We start from the raw sequence: 17,917 nt of genomic DNA, 5'->3' as shown, positions 1-17,917 counted from the left end.
ATAAATTAACATCTTTATAATTGTAACTATAATAGTTATTAATTTTTTGATAAAACATAAGAAAATCATAAATCATAAAAAAAATTAATACTAGAAAATAAATATAGTGGCTGCATTCATAAGGAGTAAATTCTCAAAACTAATTTTTTAAAAGGTGGCGATTTTTGAGTATCTTTTCAAATGGTGAAAAACGCATTCAAAGAATGCGTTCTTCCAAATAAAAACATAACTTTCAAATATATTATTTTAATTTTTATAAATTTATTTAAATATAAAAAATTGGTTAAATAATGCATAACATACAAGGTCTTTATGAGAAACTAATAGATTGTATAGTATATTTTATACCAACTCTTTATGAGAAAACATACCATTTTTTTATGGAAAAAATTGGTTAAATAGTGCCCAAAGAAAAACTAGTATGTTTTGTATTTATCATAAATAAAATATGTGAAAGTTTAAAAAAAAAAAGAAATTATCCATAATATACCAATTCTTTATAAAAAAACTCACAGATTTTATATTTAATGCGCTATTTAACCAATTTTTCATATTTAAACAAATTTACGAAGGTAAGAATTGTAGTTGCCTCCCCCAAAGTTGGGCTTTTGCGCGCGCGCCGCTGCCCAAGTCTTGTTTGTTGTGCTCCCCTCCGTTCTCTCTTTCTACTCTCGGCAGCTTATTTTATTTGATTTAGAAAGGATTCAATTCCTTCACTCAGACAACTCCAGAACTCTTTTTCGCTGCCGCCACTCCTTGGTGACTGACTTCATCAGTAAATCAACTTGACTTTCTTGAAATTTCTGTAAGTTTTTGTTTTCTTAATTTTTGTTTTGTGTATTTTTAAGTTCTTTTGGTGGACTAGAACTGGAATATATGAACTTGGAAAGAATCTTGAATGTTTTTGGATATGCGCTTGTGTGATAGGAAAAGCTTGTAATTTTGCATGCATATTACGCATTTGATGAAAGACCTGAATGATGAACTTGATTTCAGATGGGTTATTCTCAGATTTTTTTTTTCAAGAAATTTTGGATATGAGATGAAAACTATATGGTGAAGAAGAAGAGAAAGGAAATCTGACGAAGAAAAAGAATAGAAGGTGCGGCGTGTGATAGAGAGAAAGAAAGGTTGGTCCGTCATAAATGTTACTGTATTTGAGGGGATAAGTTGAGGGTTTTGTCCAAAATTTTCTAATTTGCTCGGGAATGGGATAAGTCTGATTTTTTAGAAATGATTTCAAAAATTGCATTTCAATAGACTTAACTCAAGCAACAAATAAGGAGTTTATTCTATTTTGTGATTCCCAAATCCTTTAACCAAACAGTCCCTAAGTTCTGTATCAATTGTTTTTAGGGTTTGTCCTAGAGGCGTCCACTGAATATTACTAGTATTTAATAGGGATCCAGTGTATTAGTACGTTGGAAAAGTGAAATTAGAATGAGGAAATATCTAAATGAAGGGGTTTTATAAGTGCTCATTGGTATCTCGTAATTTTTTAATTTGATTAATAACATTTTCTATTTTGATAAATAGCACAAAAGAATTCTAAGCACTTCTAACCAAACATCTTTTCCCCCAATCTAAACCTTTGTCAGAATTATTATTATCTGCTAGCGTATGTTCTATTGGAAAATTCTGATCACAGTGTCCCAACAACTGTGGGGAGAGCCACCCGAGGGAGTGATCAAAATCAATTTAGATGCATCCATTTCAGCTCAAATGACACAAACAGGAATAGGAATCGTGACAAGAAAATGGGCAAAAAATATATGGTGAAAGCACGAGGACAGCTAAATGAGCTGAACAAAGGAACTGCTATTGCCGTAGAAGCTGAGGCCATCAAACATGCTCTAATTTTGGCTAAAGAAGTTGGCTAGAATGTCATTCAGATGTAATCAGACAGTAAGAATGACATAAAAATGATCAACTCCAGATGTGTTAGTAATAACAACTTAGCGACCGTCCGTGAGGATATTAAGGACGCGAGCGATATGTTTGACCAAATGTCCTTCATTTTACAATATCATTTTACAGATCAGGCAATACAATTAACCAAATGGATGTCAAGTCAGAAAAGCCTACCCTGTTTTCGCTTAATGAAGCTGCGGAGGCAGATATAAGGGTAGTTGCCCTTTTTTGTAACTATCCTTGTGTTATCAAGTATTTATAATATCATTATCGTTTGACCAAAAAAAAAAAAAAAAAAGTCCTAGGACTTCCATGTATTAATTTTCACTTAACCCTAATAAAATTCCAAAATTAGGTATTTTTAGCATTTCAAAGCAGCACTTGTAAGTCATACTTATTTTCTTTAATTTGTTTTATTCTCCTTTTCCATGAGATAAATGTGCATGCTCCAAATAATTTATGAAACACAGTCAATAAAACGAAGGGTGCAAATGAGTTGAATCAAGTTGAATTTTGATCTAATCGAAACGAGTCTCAACCTAGGTTTATAAAGCTCGAGCTCGACGAGCACAAAATGTAAAGCTCGACGAGCTTAAAAAAATTTTAAAAAAAATTAACAAATAATAAATATTAGAGACATATATGTAATTTTACTATTAAAATAAAAGAATATATATAATCAAATTTAAGCCGACTCGCGAACTAACGAGTTTAGTATTTTTTTATCTCAATTTCGAGCTCGAATTTGACTTGATCAATTCAAGCTTAACTGAACTTGGACTCGAGCCACTCGCAGCTCCACGTAAACAAAGAAAAAAAATGACAGTAACAAACTGCAAAGCTCAACGTTCCCAAACCCAAACAAAAAAAAAAAAAAGGGGAAAGCATATAAAACGAAAAAAAGTTTAAAAAATAAAATAAAAAGTGACATTGAGTAGTAATTGGTAAATGCCAAGGAAATATTGGACTAATGGTTAGGAATGAAATTCCAATATTTGGAGATTTTGGATTTGAATCCCCCTTCATTTTCCCAATTTTTTAAATCTTACTCATCTCATGGTGGAAATTTTTTTTTTAAAAAAAAAAAGTAATTTGTAGACCAAAAATTCATGGGCTGAATTGGAGACTACCAAGAAAACAAAAATAAAAAAAAAAGCCCAAGTGAGCTAGGCCCATCTAGAGGGAAGCCCAGTTACATTGTCCCATTTAGGGTTTTAGCGCTGTTCCATCGGTATCTTAAAGATTTCAAACCATACTAGGTTTTGCTTTTCAGAGCGGAGAGGACTTTGCAGGAAGACTCGTTAGAGTAAAATCTCTCATTTCTTCAAGGCAGCTGCTCTAATCCAACATGGGTATCCTCCGAAAAATCCCTGCTTTCTTGCACTCTCTCTTCGTCTATCAATGACTTTTTAATGGCCTGCTGGGTTTATATTTATGTAACTGTGGATTGTTCTGATGGAATTTTGAATAGGTATCTCGCGGGACTCTATGCACAAGAGGCGTGCCACTGGTGGCAAGAAAAAAGCTTGGAGGAAGAAGCGCAAGTACGTTTGCTGTTTTTAGTTTATCTTTGCTGTTGTGGCTCATATTTGGCTAGCTTATTCATGGTGGATTCATCCTCTTGTTAGCTATAGCTTTGGTCTTTTTTGATGTCACATTGAATGGGTTGAACATGAAATTTGGGTTCATACTTGAGAGATCAATTTTCTTTTAATTTTTTGTACTGGCTGAGTTTCATTTATCCGATGGGGTGTTGGAGTTTATGCATTTTGGTTTTGGCCAACGGGTTGAGAGCAAAAGATGTCCAGGATTTGTTCTTTCCTACACGATCTGAATTTGAATTATTCTGGCGTTCCTCCGATGTTCTGATCGTTGTGTGTGGAACTAATTGTAGTATGGAAAGAAGAAGAAAATGATTGTCCCATTTTCTGGAGTCTTTATTTCAAAGTGATGAGTGTGGCGTTATATAGAGTAGTTGTGTTCCTGGTTTTACAGATTTCGTTTCTCGTTGTTGATCTAAGTGAACTTGCTCTTTTTAGTTGACATTGTACTTATGGATTTTACTACCTCTTGCTGTTTCTATATACCTGTGCATCTTTACGGCATTAATTAAGTGTCTTTCGTCTGTATCAGCATGTTTTGTTTGGATTTTAATACTCATGACTTCTTTGCAATGTAGTAGTGGCTATGACTTCCACAATTAAGTTTCAATTTGTCTCGTGTTTTTCATCTTATGTAGATGTAATTTTTATGTGGTTTGTTTTCCCCATTTCATGCAATTGCTGCTGCCTGCTTTCCAATAGAACAAAGTTTTTGCACTATGTTTTGTCCCATGATAAATATTGAGGTATTCCTCATGTGTGATCCAAATTAGGAAAAAACCCGGCATGGTTGGTTGTGAAACTGGTTCTGCATTTACTGCACACGTTTGTCTGCTTTGTCCTGGGCTTCTGCCTGATATATATATATGTTTTTTGTTTCTTTTAAAAAGGTATGAGCTTGGTCGCCAGCCAGCAAACACTAAGCTCTCAAGCAACAAGACAGTCAGGAGAGTCCGTGTCCGTGGAGGCAATGTGAAGTGGAGGGCCTTGAGGTTGGACACAGGAAACTATTCTTGGGGTAGTGAGGCTGTCACTCGGAAGACCCGTATTCTTGATGTGATGTACAATGCCTCAAACAATGAGCTTGTCAGGACGCAAACTCTCGTGAAGAGTGCAATTGTTCAGGTTGATGCAGCCCCCTTTAAGCAGTGGTACCTTCAGCATTATGGTGTTGACATTGGCAGGAAGAAGAAGGGGCCTGCTAAGAAGGATGCCACTGAGGTATATTGACATCTGTAGTCAATCTTATATACACTAATAGTGTACACACTCATGGTTGGATGCATGACACATATACAACATTTGGATATCAAATTCAAATTATTTGTTATGCATCCAATGATGGTAGTGTATAAACTATCAATCTATAGAAGATTAATCCTTTTGTATAAGCACTTTAATTGTGTGAGGGTACCTGCGTCCACCATAATCTCCTTCAACAATTCTACTTCAAGTAGTTTGTATTATTGTATTTAGTAATAAGCACTTTAATTGTGTATAATATGCATATACTAATTTGTTGAACCAATCCTCACCCTTTGGACGATTGGTTACTTTTCTTTCTGCACCTTAGTGGAGCACCCAATAATTGTGACCAATCTGGAAAGAAACAAAAAGAAAAAGAACCAAGGGAACAGTGTTTCTGATGTTTCCAACTAGCCAAATTCCATGATTTTTACTTGCTTGTACTATTATATGGCAGGATGGAGAGGCTACTGCTGAGGAAACTAAGAAGAGCAACCATGTTGTCAGGAAACTTGAGAAGCGCCAGCAAGGCCGCGCACTTGATCCTCACATTGAGGAGCAATTTGGGGGTGGTAGATTGCTGGCCTGCATATCTTCTCGCCCAGGTCAATGTGGCAGAGCAGATGGGTAAGCTCAAGCAGTCATACCGGCTTTCTTTGTTTTAGTTTACTACTGTTTCTCAGTTGCAGCGCCATCACACTTGTTTGCTCTTGTTGGATGAGTTTTTTGCAGTTACATCTTGGAGGGTAAAGAGCTCGAGTTCTATATGAAGAAAATTCAGAGGAAGAAAGGCAAGGCTTCTGGTGGTGCTGCTTAATCAGAATTCTATTTTCTTTTCTTGGGGGTCTTATCATAGAATTTTAGGTTTTTATGCTTCCTTAGCTTTTGTCAACTGTACTTTAGTGGCACAGGAAAGGTTGCTGGAACATTTTCAGCTACCTAATTGCTAAAATTTTGAGTCTTTTCTTCTCCCTTTATGAATTAATTATATGGTCGTTGTTAGACATTTCAGAGTACCAGTCTTTGACGAGCAAGCTGTCTGATTTGCTCGTGCTTTAAATTCGAATTTCCACCTCTTTTGAACTTCTTTATGTTTGCCCTCATTTCTTTTCCCATTTGATCCCCATGAATCTGCTCGAAAATTTGACCGTTTTGGTGTGTTATTGTCAGCTGCAGTTTCTCGTCTCGTAGTTACTAACACTAGACCTGAAAAGCGTTTTACAATTTGACAAACTGAAAAGCTTGTTCTCCAGAGCGAAAAGATTTAGCCGGGTGACCTCGGTCAAGGTTTTCAGATCAATGCCATCTAGGGTTCGATCAGTGGTTGCTAGGTCGTTGAAGCGGGCCAATGGGGTAATATGGGTGAATGAACATGTCGGTACACGTTTAGGCAATGGACTCCCATGGCCCAGTTGCTTACAAGCAGTGTGTGTTCGGTAAGTGGCCCAGTTGCATTAGCGCTCTTAGTACAATTATCCTGAAATAGGCCTTATTGTTGGGTGCTCCCCCGAGTGGCGTTACGTGACATCTTCCGAACCCGCTAAATCAGCTGTACGTATCTCCGCTAGGTGGCTCAAATCTTGGCCTTCCAAATCAAGCCTGAAGGCCGAAATTTGTTTTATTATTACTTTTTTTTTTTGTCAGCAAAAATACATTTGTATAATCTATTCTATTCTAATCTAGGGGGAAGGGGAGTCTAAGGAGGTTGTTGTAGGGGGTTAGTGGGTATACAGGCTCAACTAGATTAAAGGAGTGCCTAAGGAGGTAAGGAGGTTGTTATAGGGGGTGGATATACAGGCCCAACTAGATTAGATTAAAGGAGTGCCTAAGGAGGTTGTTATAGGGGGTTAGTGGATATACAGGTCCAACTAGATTAAAGGAGTACTCTGACACAATTCTTAGATTTTTTTCGCTGCAGCAAGGAGAAATTTAAGCCCCTCCCTGATGGGTTGTTTTATTATTGGTTCAATAGTCGAAATACAAGTATTGGTGCAGATTAGGCACCATATTGCTTCTTCCCTCAAACTCCACGAAAATAATAATAATAACCACCATCTGGTAAGAAGGGGAAGGCACACGCATGGACAGGTACGAGTTTACCAAATATCAGATGCATCAAAAACTTGTCCATGGAAACGCTGATTTTCCTTCCAAGTGCAGGAAAAAGCACTTAAAAAACACAGTTGTAAAGCAGGATTGGCATCGGGCAAAGTTTGGTAGAACACATTATTATAACAATGGCCCTCCTTTGTCTGTGCGTTCTTTCTCCCCCATGGAAGGAATATAATGCTCACCAAAGTGCATGGGAAAGACCATAAAAGAAAAGGACGTCCACAACCACAACTCTCTGGTTAAGAAGAAGGATATTGATTACTGCTACTTTTAGCACTACCCTTTTGCCTCAACCAAACAAAAATGTCAGCTTAGTGCATTTTCATTTTTTAATCCTTTTCTTTTTGGAATTTTATTCATCTACTACACTACACCCATATATCTATCTCTTTGCTTTTCTTTTCACCATAAAGCCGGCTAAACTTTGGATTAGACTATTCAGAATCGGACGAATAACACAGATAGATAGCTCGCAGAATCTCTCAGTGGAGGGTGATTCCCAAAAATAGTGGATCAATTGCGTTTTGAAGAAGTAAAATCCCAAATGGGGGCAAGGTCCAAGTCCTACAACATGACGTGCAAGAAAAGATGTACCCACATCATCTTTCACTCTCCCATTCGTGTGTGTTTGTAAAAGTAGAAGACTTGGAAATCCCGGGTCATTCAATTTGCAAATTCCTTAAACTCTCTGCTTCTACATGAAGCCTTCAAGAATTTTTGAAGCGACTTATTATGCACATTGGAGCCGCCTCAAGGCACTGAAACCAGTTGTACTTGTACTCCAATCTAGTAAAAAAACCACTAATTATTGGTCCAATCAAACAGCTTGTATTTGACAAAATGAAAGAAGTTAAAGGACGAAGCCAGCACACCAAATTCCGTGCATGGAGACATCTGGTTTTTCTCACAGGTTTAAATATACAAACGGTATATGTATTGTTCCCTACTTTCAATGTTACCCCATTTCGATTAGACAAATGCAAACGAAAGACACAAAAAAGGGCAACAAGATATATTGCTTTTGCCAAACCAATCAAAATTCGTACCACAAGCTTAAGCTATTTGAGGGTCATATAGGATTTCTAAATAGCGACATTTTGCACGCTTCTTTCTATCTCCTCCCTCAAGGTCTCCCCCTCTCTTTCTCTGTCTTTTTTTTTTTTTTTTTTTTTGGTGGGGATGGGTTTTGGAGTGGTGGATTTAAAATCAATCAAGCTTGAATGATCACTCGTGCTAGAGACATGGTTTAAAGTTGCGGTCACGGTCCGATCCGTTTCACATTGATCTCAATATATCAATCGTGATGTCGGCAAGACATAAATTTTTGAAATATTTAATATTTTAAAAATTATTTTAAAAATAATTAAAAATTAGCAAAGATAATAAAAATTTGAGTTGGTTCAGGATGATTCGGAATAACTCGACTGTTTTTATGCGTCTCAGCTGAATTCTTGACAATTCATTATCTCAAAATTATCTCGTCTCGATATCGGATCGAAAAGCCCCTGTTCTTGTGACGACTCGGCTGAGTCTTTGAACCATGGCTAGAGACCGCCCACCTGAATGCTCAGGGACGAGCTGCAGCCGGAACAGATGGCTGGCCCTAATGAGACCAGAGTCCAGGCCAGTAAAGGAACGAGTACAAAAAGAAAAAAGAGAAATGAAAAGCATATTTCGTGTGAGGAAATAGCCGGTAGACTTGACTTGGAATGTGCTACTACTTGCTTGTATGACCATCCATTAGGTACACTTCATTCCTTGTGTCTAAAATTACAGAGAGTTCAATGAACTTTAGATTATGATGTCGGTAAACAGTGATTTCTGCGTTTAATTTAATGAGAATTTTTGTTGTTGTTATTATTATTATTTTCTAAAGAAGATGATCGAAGCCTAAAAGACATCTTTCAAACAGGGGAAATAATTGAGAGACATGCATGTGTGTGTGTGTGTGTGTATATATATATTTACATGATTGCTTTGTTGTATAATTCGTGTTATGCGACAAGTCTGTCACTTAAACAGATTTGTTGAATAGTGTACTAATTTGTTGTTTAACTCTTCCCCAGTGAAAAGATCATCGTCTCAAAAGAATCTTTCTGATAATTGCATTACACACACACACACACACACTGATCAGGAGACCAATAATACAAATCTCTCATTAATTTAAAATATGTAAAGGCTGCAACGCAGCAGAAATCTTTTGTTAAACCCAATAAGCTCTTCTTGATTGTTAACAAACCGCCTCCCATCCAATTAGGTAATGTATCTATCTCCCTTGGACTAGAGGCATCTTTCCATACCTCAAAACTCCACTACATTTGCCTTCACCTTTTCCTGTTCATAAATATATATATTTTTTATTTTTGTTGACAAGAGGGAGGGACACTAAAAGGATATAAAATCAAAGCCAGATCCATTGGGTCTAGTCAGAATCTCACCAATTGCCAACCTGGGATTCTTTTGCTGCCATTTTCTTTTGTTTATATTGTGCAAACTGAATAGTTCCAAATCTGCTTGATTGGCTCATTTTCTTTCTTCTTCAGCTGCCACGGTGAAAGAAGGTTCTGTCGCTGGGTGGGTGATAGTAGTAATCCTGGAAAATAATTCAAGAGCCCAAAAATTGTGGCATGAATCGTGGTGGTTGACTAAAGCTCCAGTTAACCCCCAGTCTTAATCATTTGTATTAAGACTTTTGCAAATAGGAGGTGCCCACTCATACAGCTGGTTACAACAACATTAGTGAAAAATCATAGCCACCAGAAAACGCGATTTGACATGATGCAACTTTGACACCAACCCAATGAAAATCTAATAAAGATTCTTCCTCCGTCTATCTTGTTCAATTGAATAACCACCACCGATTGGTTTACGTTATACACTCCGATTCTGGGAAAATGAGAGCTCTTAAAGAAATAACCACGGGGCAATGGCTCGGTCGCCGTCAGGGAGGGGCTTAAGTTTTTTCTTGAACTGTAGATGAGGGTTTAAATCTCATCTGCAGCGAAAAAAATCTAAGATTGTGTCAAAACACTCCCTTAATCTAGTTGGGTCTATATACCCACTAGCCCCTCCTATCACAGTCTCCTTAGATTTCGCCTCTTCTCTAAATTAAAATAGAATAAGTTATACAAATATATCGTTGCTGAAAAAAAAAAAAAAAAAAGAGCTCTTTTGAAGAAAAGCTGAATTATCATTGCTCGAACAAGAATATATATTACTATATCTTACAGAGATGATAGTGCTGTACGATGCACTGGAATACACATGATTATCTAGCCAAGAAATATGCTACCGATAGTGTAGTACAGTAACCTCCTAATAAAAATGCTTCCAGACGAATCAATCACTGACAGAGAGATTAGACCTATAAATGGGTGACAGCCCATTCATCAAAAAACCAATTGAACTGCTAGTCTCTTCGTATATGTACAGTAGCCTACTCTTGCTTCCAGGCCTTGACTTGAAAATAAAGTACGCAGTGCTCAAAGCTCAATTTTCATGTGGCACGTTTGGTTTGCAACTGCAAGATAACGAATCCATTACAACCTTAAAAGAAACTAATAAGGCGAAATTATACGGTCATATATAATTCCCCGTTTCTCTTTTTATCTTTACCAGGAAAGGTTTGTGAATGGAATGCTGCATCCGTGTCAGGGTTATGGCTGTACCCCATCCGAACAATGCTGTGCAAGTCATCTTCGCAGAATCCGGCAAACTGGATCAAATTGATGCATGGAGTTAAATGATCGAAAAAAAAATTATCCAATCGTGTTATTTTTCCTTTGATCATGTTCTGTAGTTACATTAACCCCACAATTGTCCGTGGAAAATCACCTGAGATAGACCTTCAGTAAATCCATCTACATGAGGTAATTGAAGTCCTAGGGTGCGGCACAATGCAGTGTCTATCTGGTCCACTGAGCCATTGTTGCTCTGTAGTTCCTGATTTTGTTGGGACGGGTTCTTGTACAGAGCTGGTTCCGAGGCATCCATTGGGAACAGTGGGGGAGGTACAGAGGCATTTGGTTGATATAGCTGAAGATTCGGGAGGGGACCAGTGCATCTCAGTTCAATGGAATTAAATTTGAGGATATAAACAACAATTTTACACGAAAGATACAATACGCTTACATCCTTAGATAAGATATTATCCATGTTATCTAATCTTGGATTGACTGAAGCTAACTTCATCGACAGGAACTGCAGTGAAAAGCACAAGAAGATCATTAGCAGAAGTGACACACAGTGATTAATAATGAACCGTGTAGACATGCCTGACTGATTTTCATTCACCTCGACTTGGCGTTGCAATGATTGGACATAATTTATAATCTCATCGAGCATAAGGGCTTTTCCAGTCACCTAGATGACAAAGTCAGACATGTTACTACAAAAATCCCTTGTACAGCAAGTCTAAAGCGCTGCTAAAAGAAAATCCCAATTGCAACTTTGTCTAGGCACCTTATTGCAGCCTGGTACAAGATCTTGGAGAAGCTTCATTCTTTCACTGATCTTCTCTCGTCTGACCTAATTAAATCATAATAGAAACAAAGCAATTAGAAAAACCGGAAATTCATGATGGAATGATTCTCCTAAAAAATGGATATATTGCTCACTCTTTCTGCTAAACTGTGGCTGTCTGTAGCTTGACCCCTTCTTGCTCTGACATGAATGTAGTCCTTGGGAGGCTCAGGGGGCCTCTGATTTGCCTTATCATCCCCAGTTTTGTTGTCGCTACCCTTCCTCTCCTCAATTTTAACGCCTTGATCATCACTCGCAGTGGCTTCCGTCATCTTGGATCGCTTCGCATTTGAATCAATATCGGCTTCAGCTCCCTGGAGTGAATATCTCTCCCAAATTAATTACTAATCACTTTCTCAATTCACTTAAAACTATAGAAAAAGAAATTGGTCTAGGGTGGGGTCGGTTCAATTTTCCACGAAACAATACCTTGTTATGATTAGCCGCCTGACTTGAACCATCTTCCTTGGCTTTTCCTCTGGCAACAGCTTTCCTTTTCCTGGGATTCGATTCATTGGGAGTTTTCAACCCAGTTTCCCCACTTGGCACTTGCTCAGATACAGAGGACTCCTCGTTAGAATTGGCAGCAGCTAGAGGTACTTTGTTCACCGTGTCATCTGAACTCGGAATTAGGCCATCGATAGGCCTCGTCTCCATCTGGGATTGACCTAAATTGTTGTTTTCGAGTGGAGGAGATCCACCTCGCTTGAGCAAAGGGCTACTTGAGGCCCTCGGCAACTTCCCATTCGCCACGGTTGGAGTACTAGACCCATATGGCAACTCCGCATTATTATGTACTCCAAACTGACTCGTTCTGCCGTTGAAACTGCGACTCCCAAAGCAAGAAAGCTTGGCAGCCCGCTCGGCAAATCCTGGATCAGCCGAGAGGGCAGGCAAAGGCGGGTTCGGGGCCACAGAATTTCGCAAATTGGAGAAATTCTCGTTCAAAACCGGCACCTGTAGCTTAGGTGGGGAGCTCAAGGGCATTGTACTGTAGCAAGAAGTGTTACAGCTAGCATAAGAAGCTGCGCCGGGTGGAAATGGCTGCGGCAGGTCGCCGGAGCTGCAAACGGGGCCCAGTTTTTTAATTAATTCTCGGAATGCAAGAGCCTCAACAGGCACAGAGGAATTGGGGGCCATGGCGGATGACACCATTGAGCTCAAAGCCGAGCCATGTCGGGCATAGTGACCAGCTGGTTTGTCCCAATTGGGATTCAAACAACAATTTGAAGCCTCGCCCAACGAGCAATTTAGCTCCGGAGCTGGGGAGAAAGAATTCCAGGCTTCAAATTGGAGAGGCAGTTGAGTTCCAGCAGCATTCAGGAAATACTCTTTATCCATGGAGCTTCTATACCTTTTGATTTTCGTTATGCCTCTAAATTTTGGTACTTATTTTACTTGCATAAATTGATTATACCACAGTTACAAGAAACAGAGCGATCGGAAAAGAAAGTAGGAGTCGCAGTGAAAGGGAGAGAAAGAAGAGAAAGGGGGAAGGGAAAGGGGAGGGTGCTGATGAAGTTATATAGTCGAAAAAGGAACGGTTTTTTTGACCTTTTGTGTCTTAGTTTAGGGTACGTTTGGTTAGATGTAAATGTCTTCCGCTAGGAATGTTTTATTTTATTTAGTATCCAACTACGCGCCAAAATCCATTTTCGAGACAATTTGTTGATATTTTACTAGTGACAAATGAAAAATTCTCGCACAAGGTTCTGTTTGGTGTTCATAGGATAGATTCTACAATAACAACTATAAGGAGATTTTGACAAATAACATGATGGTAATTGATGGAGTAACTAAAACTAGTCAGAATCTTACAAATATAAGGAAGAGTAACTTTCCAAGTAAAAATATGCTTAATAACAGCAGTTCTAGTGGTCTAAATGAACAGTCCAAAAGGGAACTTGCACCAGTGCAGTTTAAAAATTATTTGCAATGTATGTGCGCGTGCGCGTGCGCGTGTATATATATATATATATGTTTTTGATGCGCCCAAAAGTGTACGTGTCATTTTTATCAAACCAACCAAACACAACTTTACCTATTTCTCCCTCTTTTCCTTTTGGTTTTTTAATTTGGACCGTTAAAGTGAATTGAATTGGATGAGTTTTCAATTCACGGTTCGATTTTGTCTGAATTTATTTATTTATTATATAAATTAGATGAGATGACTTTAAAATTTAAAAGAAAAGGAATAAAAATTTAATATGAATCGATTTAAAAGTTCAAATTTAGATCGGTTCTTAATTGAATTTGACTGATTCAATTAATTTTTTGGGCATTGTGATCGGTTCATGATGAGTTTGTCATTTGATCGACCAAACCGACTGATTCTCCCATTTTCTCATAACACCGGAGGCGTGAAAAGCGGAGGAGAGGGGGCGGACTTGGACCTGGACTTGGTATTCAGTCACTGGTGCCGGGCCTCGAACGTCAAAGCACCAAATATGTACTCAAGCCTACATTGCTGCCTGGAAATTACCACCATCATCATCGACGTTTTAAGCACAACGTAGAGTAGAACCCTCCATTGTTCACATCACGTTTCATGCTTTCTACTATTATAAATCTATTTCGCAACTTCTTCGTTCCGGGCCGCTGCTGTAACCATTCAACTTTATAGGTTTTGCCGAAACTTTACCACAAAAAGTGCTTTTGCAATTTACCGCCGTCCATTCTACATTTCTACTCCACTCAATCAAGCGAGTTGTTATTATTAGGCGCAAAACAAAAGTATGTTGTCATTATTATCTTTTTAAGTGGTAACCCAAGATTCAGTATTAGTGCGTGGATATCATAGTATAGAAAAGGTATATCAAAGTGGTGGATAGAAAAGGTATATATCATAGTATTTAGTTTACCTCTTCCATGGCGTTTGGAAAAAAAAAAAAAAACTTCCGACTCCTTCTCACGTCGTTGCACGTCTAAGAGCCAAGAACAGGGTTTGAATCTTAAACTTGACAGCGAAAAAAGATTCTAAGAACCTCCTTTGCCCACCGACCACTTCCAAAGTTTGCCTTTTTCTTATGTTTGGTTTACATGCAAACGGTAAAATTTTATAGCTCTCTCCATATTTTCATTAAGAAAGTGCCCTACCAAGTTTGTTGAATTTTATCGAGGTAAAATAGAAATGTTATAAACACTGTGATTTTAAAAGATATAGGCCACCCTTTACCACTAAAACTCGATCTAATTCTGTTGTTATCCTCATATTTTATGTATTTTCAATACACGAAAATGCTAGTTCTGATTAAGGGGGAGTTTTGTATATGTCTTTATGGTGAAAGAAGTTGGACGTCAAAGCAATTTCTTTGGAGCCTTCTTTTTTTCTTTTCCCCTCCCATAAGCAAGATTTTCATTTACCGACAGATTAATATTACATTTTATTTGGGTAATGATATATTTTAATGCAAGTTGAAAAGGGTGTTAGAAAAAAAAAAAAAAAAACTAAAACATGTTTATGGATATAATTTCCACTTACTTGAATGATAGAACACATTTCTCAGTCTCTCTTTTTTTTTTTTTTTTCTGGGTTTTGCTGGTGAGTTTCTTCGTTTTGGCATTGTTCTTCATGATATCATCCCTACGGCATAATTACGCGCTTCGTACCCGTTTTTCGCATACACTCGAAAGATACAGAAGATTTTTCTTTCTTTTTCCATACTTTTTTGGGGGGGCGGAGACATACAGAAGATTGTCTGTCACCCTGTTGAAGGATGAAAGGCTGAAGCTCTTGGGCTTAGCACCACACAATTTGGTGCTTTCTATCCTCGGCTGTCCAGTAAAATAAAAAAGGGTTGAATTTTTTATACTGCAATGATTAGAGTCAACAGAAGTTGTCTGTTTGGATTAAAGTCAAAGCTTATTCACTAGAGTGTTAAGAATTCTAATTAGTAAAATATATTATAGTTTTCTACTGATGTTTTGCATTCTTTATCACAGGAAATGCTTTTAATTAGTGCTATTAACGTCTGCAGATTTATCTTTTCATTTTTGTTTCTCTCTGTTTTTGTAAAAAGAAAATTTTTTTATCTTATTACTCAAATCGTTAACGTGTTTCGGGCAGGTCAGTCATTGCATTAACTTCCATTTTCTCCGGTTGAACCGGTTTTGGTGGGGGATTCATACTACATCCATTAGAAAGAAATTTCCAGTAATTACGCAGCTCTGTTTCTGAGGTAGCGAAATTAACATTTTAAATTCCACAAATGTTTCCCACCCTTTGGACACCAAGGAAAGCAACCGCTTCGGCGGTTAATTATTTATGGACTTTTAGAAAGGATATTTCTCTAATGACAAAGTTTTGGTAACGAGTCAATTTTAAGATTTTGGGGAGGAAGAACCGGCATTTGTTGATTTTTTTTTCCTGGATGTCAGTAGCAACTAGGAAGATCAATGGCAAGAAAATGTTGGCGTAAAAGTCTAAGAACTGACAGAAAAAACTAAACGAAGTGAAAGTTGACATAAGCAGAGATCACGGCAACTCAGATGGGGCTAAATGGAGCCTTTGACAAATAGTTCGAACAATCTGCAGATTTAGAACTTTGATGATTAGCAGTAGCATACTACTATATAACTTGAGCCCAGGGAATGGATCTTCATCGTCTAAGGACCTACGTGATTAGATAAACCACAGAGGATCTCTCTTTTAGAAAAACTACTACTATTCCACAGATTAGTGGAAATGGCGTTGTTTTGCGTTCAATGAAGCCCAGTAGATGGCTGAGAAGAAAGAGGTGCGATCACCTTTATGCAGCAGCCGGCGCCATTTGTTTGGCAGAGAAACCAATCTTTTCTTTTCCATCCACAATTCAACATCGCAGGCGGTCTCATTACTGCACTTTGGGAGGAGCCTAGATCATACGCCCACATAAATTTGTTTCCATTCACCTTACTGCTCCAATTTAACAAAATTTTTATTTTTATTTTTAAAGAAAAAAGGCCATATGATCTGATCTGATCTGATCAGCAGGCAGTTACAGTCGAAAACTCTCTGGTCATTGCAGGTATTTTTTTTTTTTTTTTGTTTTTCAGAAAGAAAGAAAATACTTAAAACCTTGCCAAACGGGGCAAGCGCCGAAAGCCGTTGGGGGATGGTAGGGTGGTAGCTAGGTTGTGCAGTTGTTTTGTACATTATACAGAAAAGGAAAATGGGAAATGAATAATAATTTTTGTAAGCAAGCCTATGCTTGTCGTTAGGTGTGTGTCAGACTGAGACATAAGAAGAATGGTTCAGCGGTCTGGGGATGAATGATAATCATAAATGAAGGTATACACCATACAATGATGTCCCTTTTGTCCTGTATATTTCAAGTTGAACAGACACCATTTAAGCCAAAGCATTTATGGTAAGCTGCCGCAGCTCTGCTGCTGGGTAGCTTTCTTGGAGTAGAGGCTGGAGAGTCAACACATTTCAGCTCAAAGAAGATCAATCAAAGAATGCATGGCTGACCCGGCATTCTTCCATCTCCAATAAATAATCATTCCGCCCACTCTTCCTCATCATATTAAATATGCATCAACGGTTTTGCCAACCCTGAACCTAGCTATCATCATCTCCCTTTTCTCTTCTCTTCGGATAATGCCATGATAAAAGAAAAGAAAAGAAAAGAAAAGGAAAACAAAAGCGATTGTGCTGATTTGCCGAAATGCACCAATTGTAATGTTTGTGTGTTGCATCACCCCGTCATCAATTCACTGATGGCGGTGAGGTGTCCTAAGCCAGAAAGTCCGACCAAACAAATAGTAGGCGTCTTGGATCCAACTAATGCAAGGAGATGAAAGATGGTCAGCCAGTAACAAACAATTTGGAGATGAAAACAGAGAACTATTCATTAGTAGTAACTAGTAACTCCAACTCTTCACACCACGTGGAAGATGATCTTTCTTGATTTGTTGTTTGATTGGTAGAATAAAGCAGCAGGTTGATTGCATTGGTGGAGTAGTTAGCATAAAAATTTTGGTCAAGATCCAACCACCGCTGAGTAAAACTTTTGTTCCATAGCTGACCGGGAAGCTCTAGTATATACCCTCAATTTTGGAGGATCTGTCACTGTCTGATGCTATCTATTATGAAGACGGCAGTCGTCTCCTTCAACACATATTGCTTCGTAGCTCTCTCTGTCCGCTGGCGAAGATACTGCTAGTTGATTTATAATCTTTATCAGCCAGCATCTTTTGGGCGGGCTTCACTAGCTAGTTGATTGCCATTATGCTAATGAGATTTTGTCCTGTCCAAGACGTGCTCTGCATTCCCAGCCAGCTTCCAACCAACCCTGGAAATCCCAAAAAAAAAAAAAATCAACTCCTCTTGAGTCCCCCTGACCAATAATTCCAGATAGACAAATGGAGTCGCTTAATATCAACCTGTACTTTAGATTCCAAGTACTCGCTTAATTAATATCACTCCTTTATTTACTCAGTGAGTGAGTATTAATTGCCGCCTTTTGATGTCCTATCGCAGTGGAAAAGAAGAGTTGCAGCGTGCAGTTTTTTGTTACGCTGTCTGTGTCAGCTAATCTGAT

The 17,917-nt window shown here is 38.1% G+C and overlaps 2 protein-coding genes and 1 long non-coding RNA gene across 3 annotated transcripts; 2 read left to right on the top strand and 1 right to left on the bottom strand.

The window, feature by feature from the left end:
* The first annotated feature begins 576 nt into the window (after positions 1 to 576).
* LOC113732514 (uncharacterized) lies at positions 577 to 1,478 on the top strand. Its single transcript, XR_003458784.2, has 2 exons — positions 577 to 805; positions 997 to 1,478. It is a non-coding gene; the product is annotated as an uncharacterized lncRNA (long non-coding RNA).
* Positions 1,479 to 3,129: 1,651 nt separating this feature from the next.
* On the top strand, positions 3,130 to 5,844 carry LOC113732507 (small ribosomal subunit protein eS8-like). Its single transcript, XM_027258332.2, has 5 exons — positions 3,130 to 3,263; positions 3,383 to 3,455; positions 4,403 to 4,733; positions 5,215 to 5,384; positions 5,490 to 5,844. The coding sequence occupies exons 1-5, from the start codon at positions 3,260 to 3,262 to the stop codon at positions 5,572 to 5,574; spliced, it is 663 nt and encodes a 220-aa protein (XP_027114133.1). The 5' UTR covers positions 3,130 to 3,259; the 3' UTR covers positions 5,575 to 5,844.
* Positions 5,845 to 10,041: 4,197 nt separating this feature from the next.
* LOC113732504 (transcription factor bHLH62-like) lies at positions 10,042 to 12,871 on the bottom strand. Its single transcript, XM_027258318.2, has 8 exons — positions 11,823 to 12,871; positions 11,489 to 11,707; positions 11,334 to 11,399; positions 11,166 to 11,234; positions 11,004 to 11,072; positions 10,707 to 10,907; positions 10,488 to 10,587; positions 10,042 to 10,392 (listed from the first exon to the last, which is right to left on the bottom strand). The coding sequence occupies exons 1-8, from the start codon at positions 12,732 to 12,734 to the stop codon at positions 10,355 to 10,357; spliced, it is 1,674 nt and encodes a 557-aa protein (XP_027114119.2). The 5' UTR covers positions 12,735 to 12,871; the 3' UTR covers positions 10,042 to 10,354.
* Positions 12,872 to 17,917: the final 5,046 nt, after the last annotated feature.

The sequence above is a fragment of the Coffea arabica genome, chromosome 1c (assembly GCF_036785885.1).
Source record: "Coffea arabica cultivar ET-39 chromosome 1c, Coffea Arabica ET-39 HiFi, whole genome shotgun sequence".
Classification (NCBI taxonomy): Eukaryota; Viridiplantae; Streptophyta; class Magnoliopsida; order Gentianales; family Rubiaceae; genus Coffea; species Coffea arabica.
This window is presented reverse-complemented; position numbering and strand designations above follow the sequence as displayed.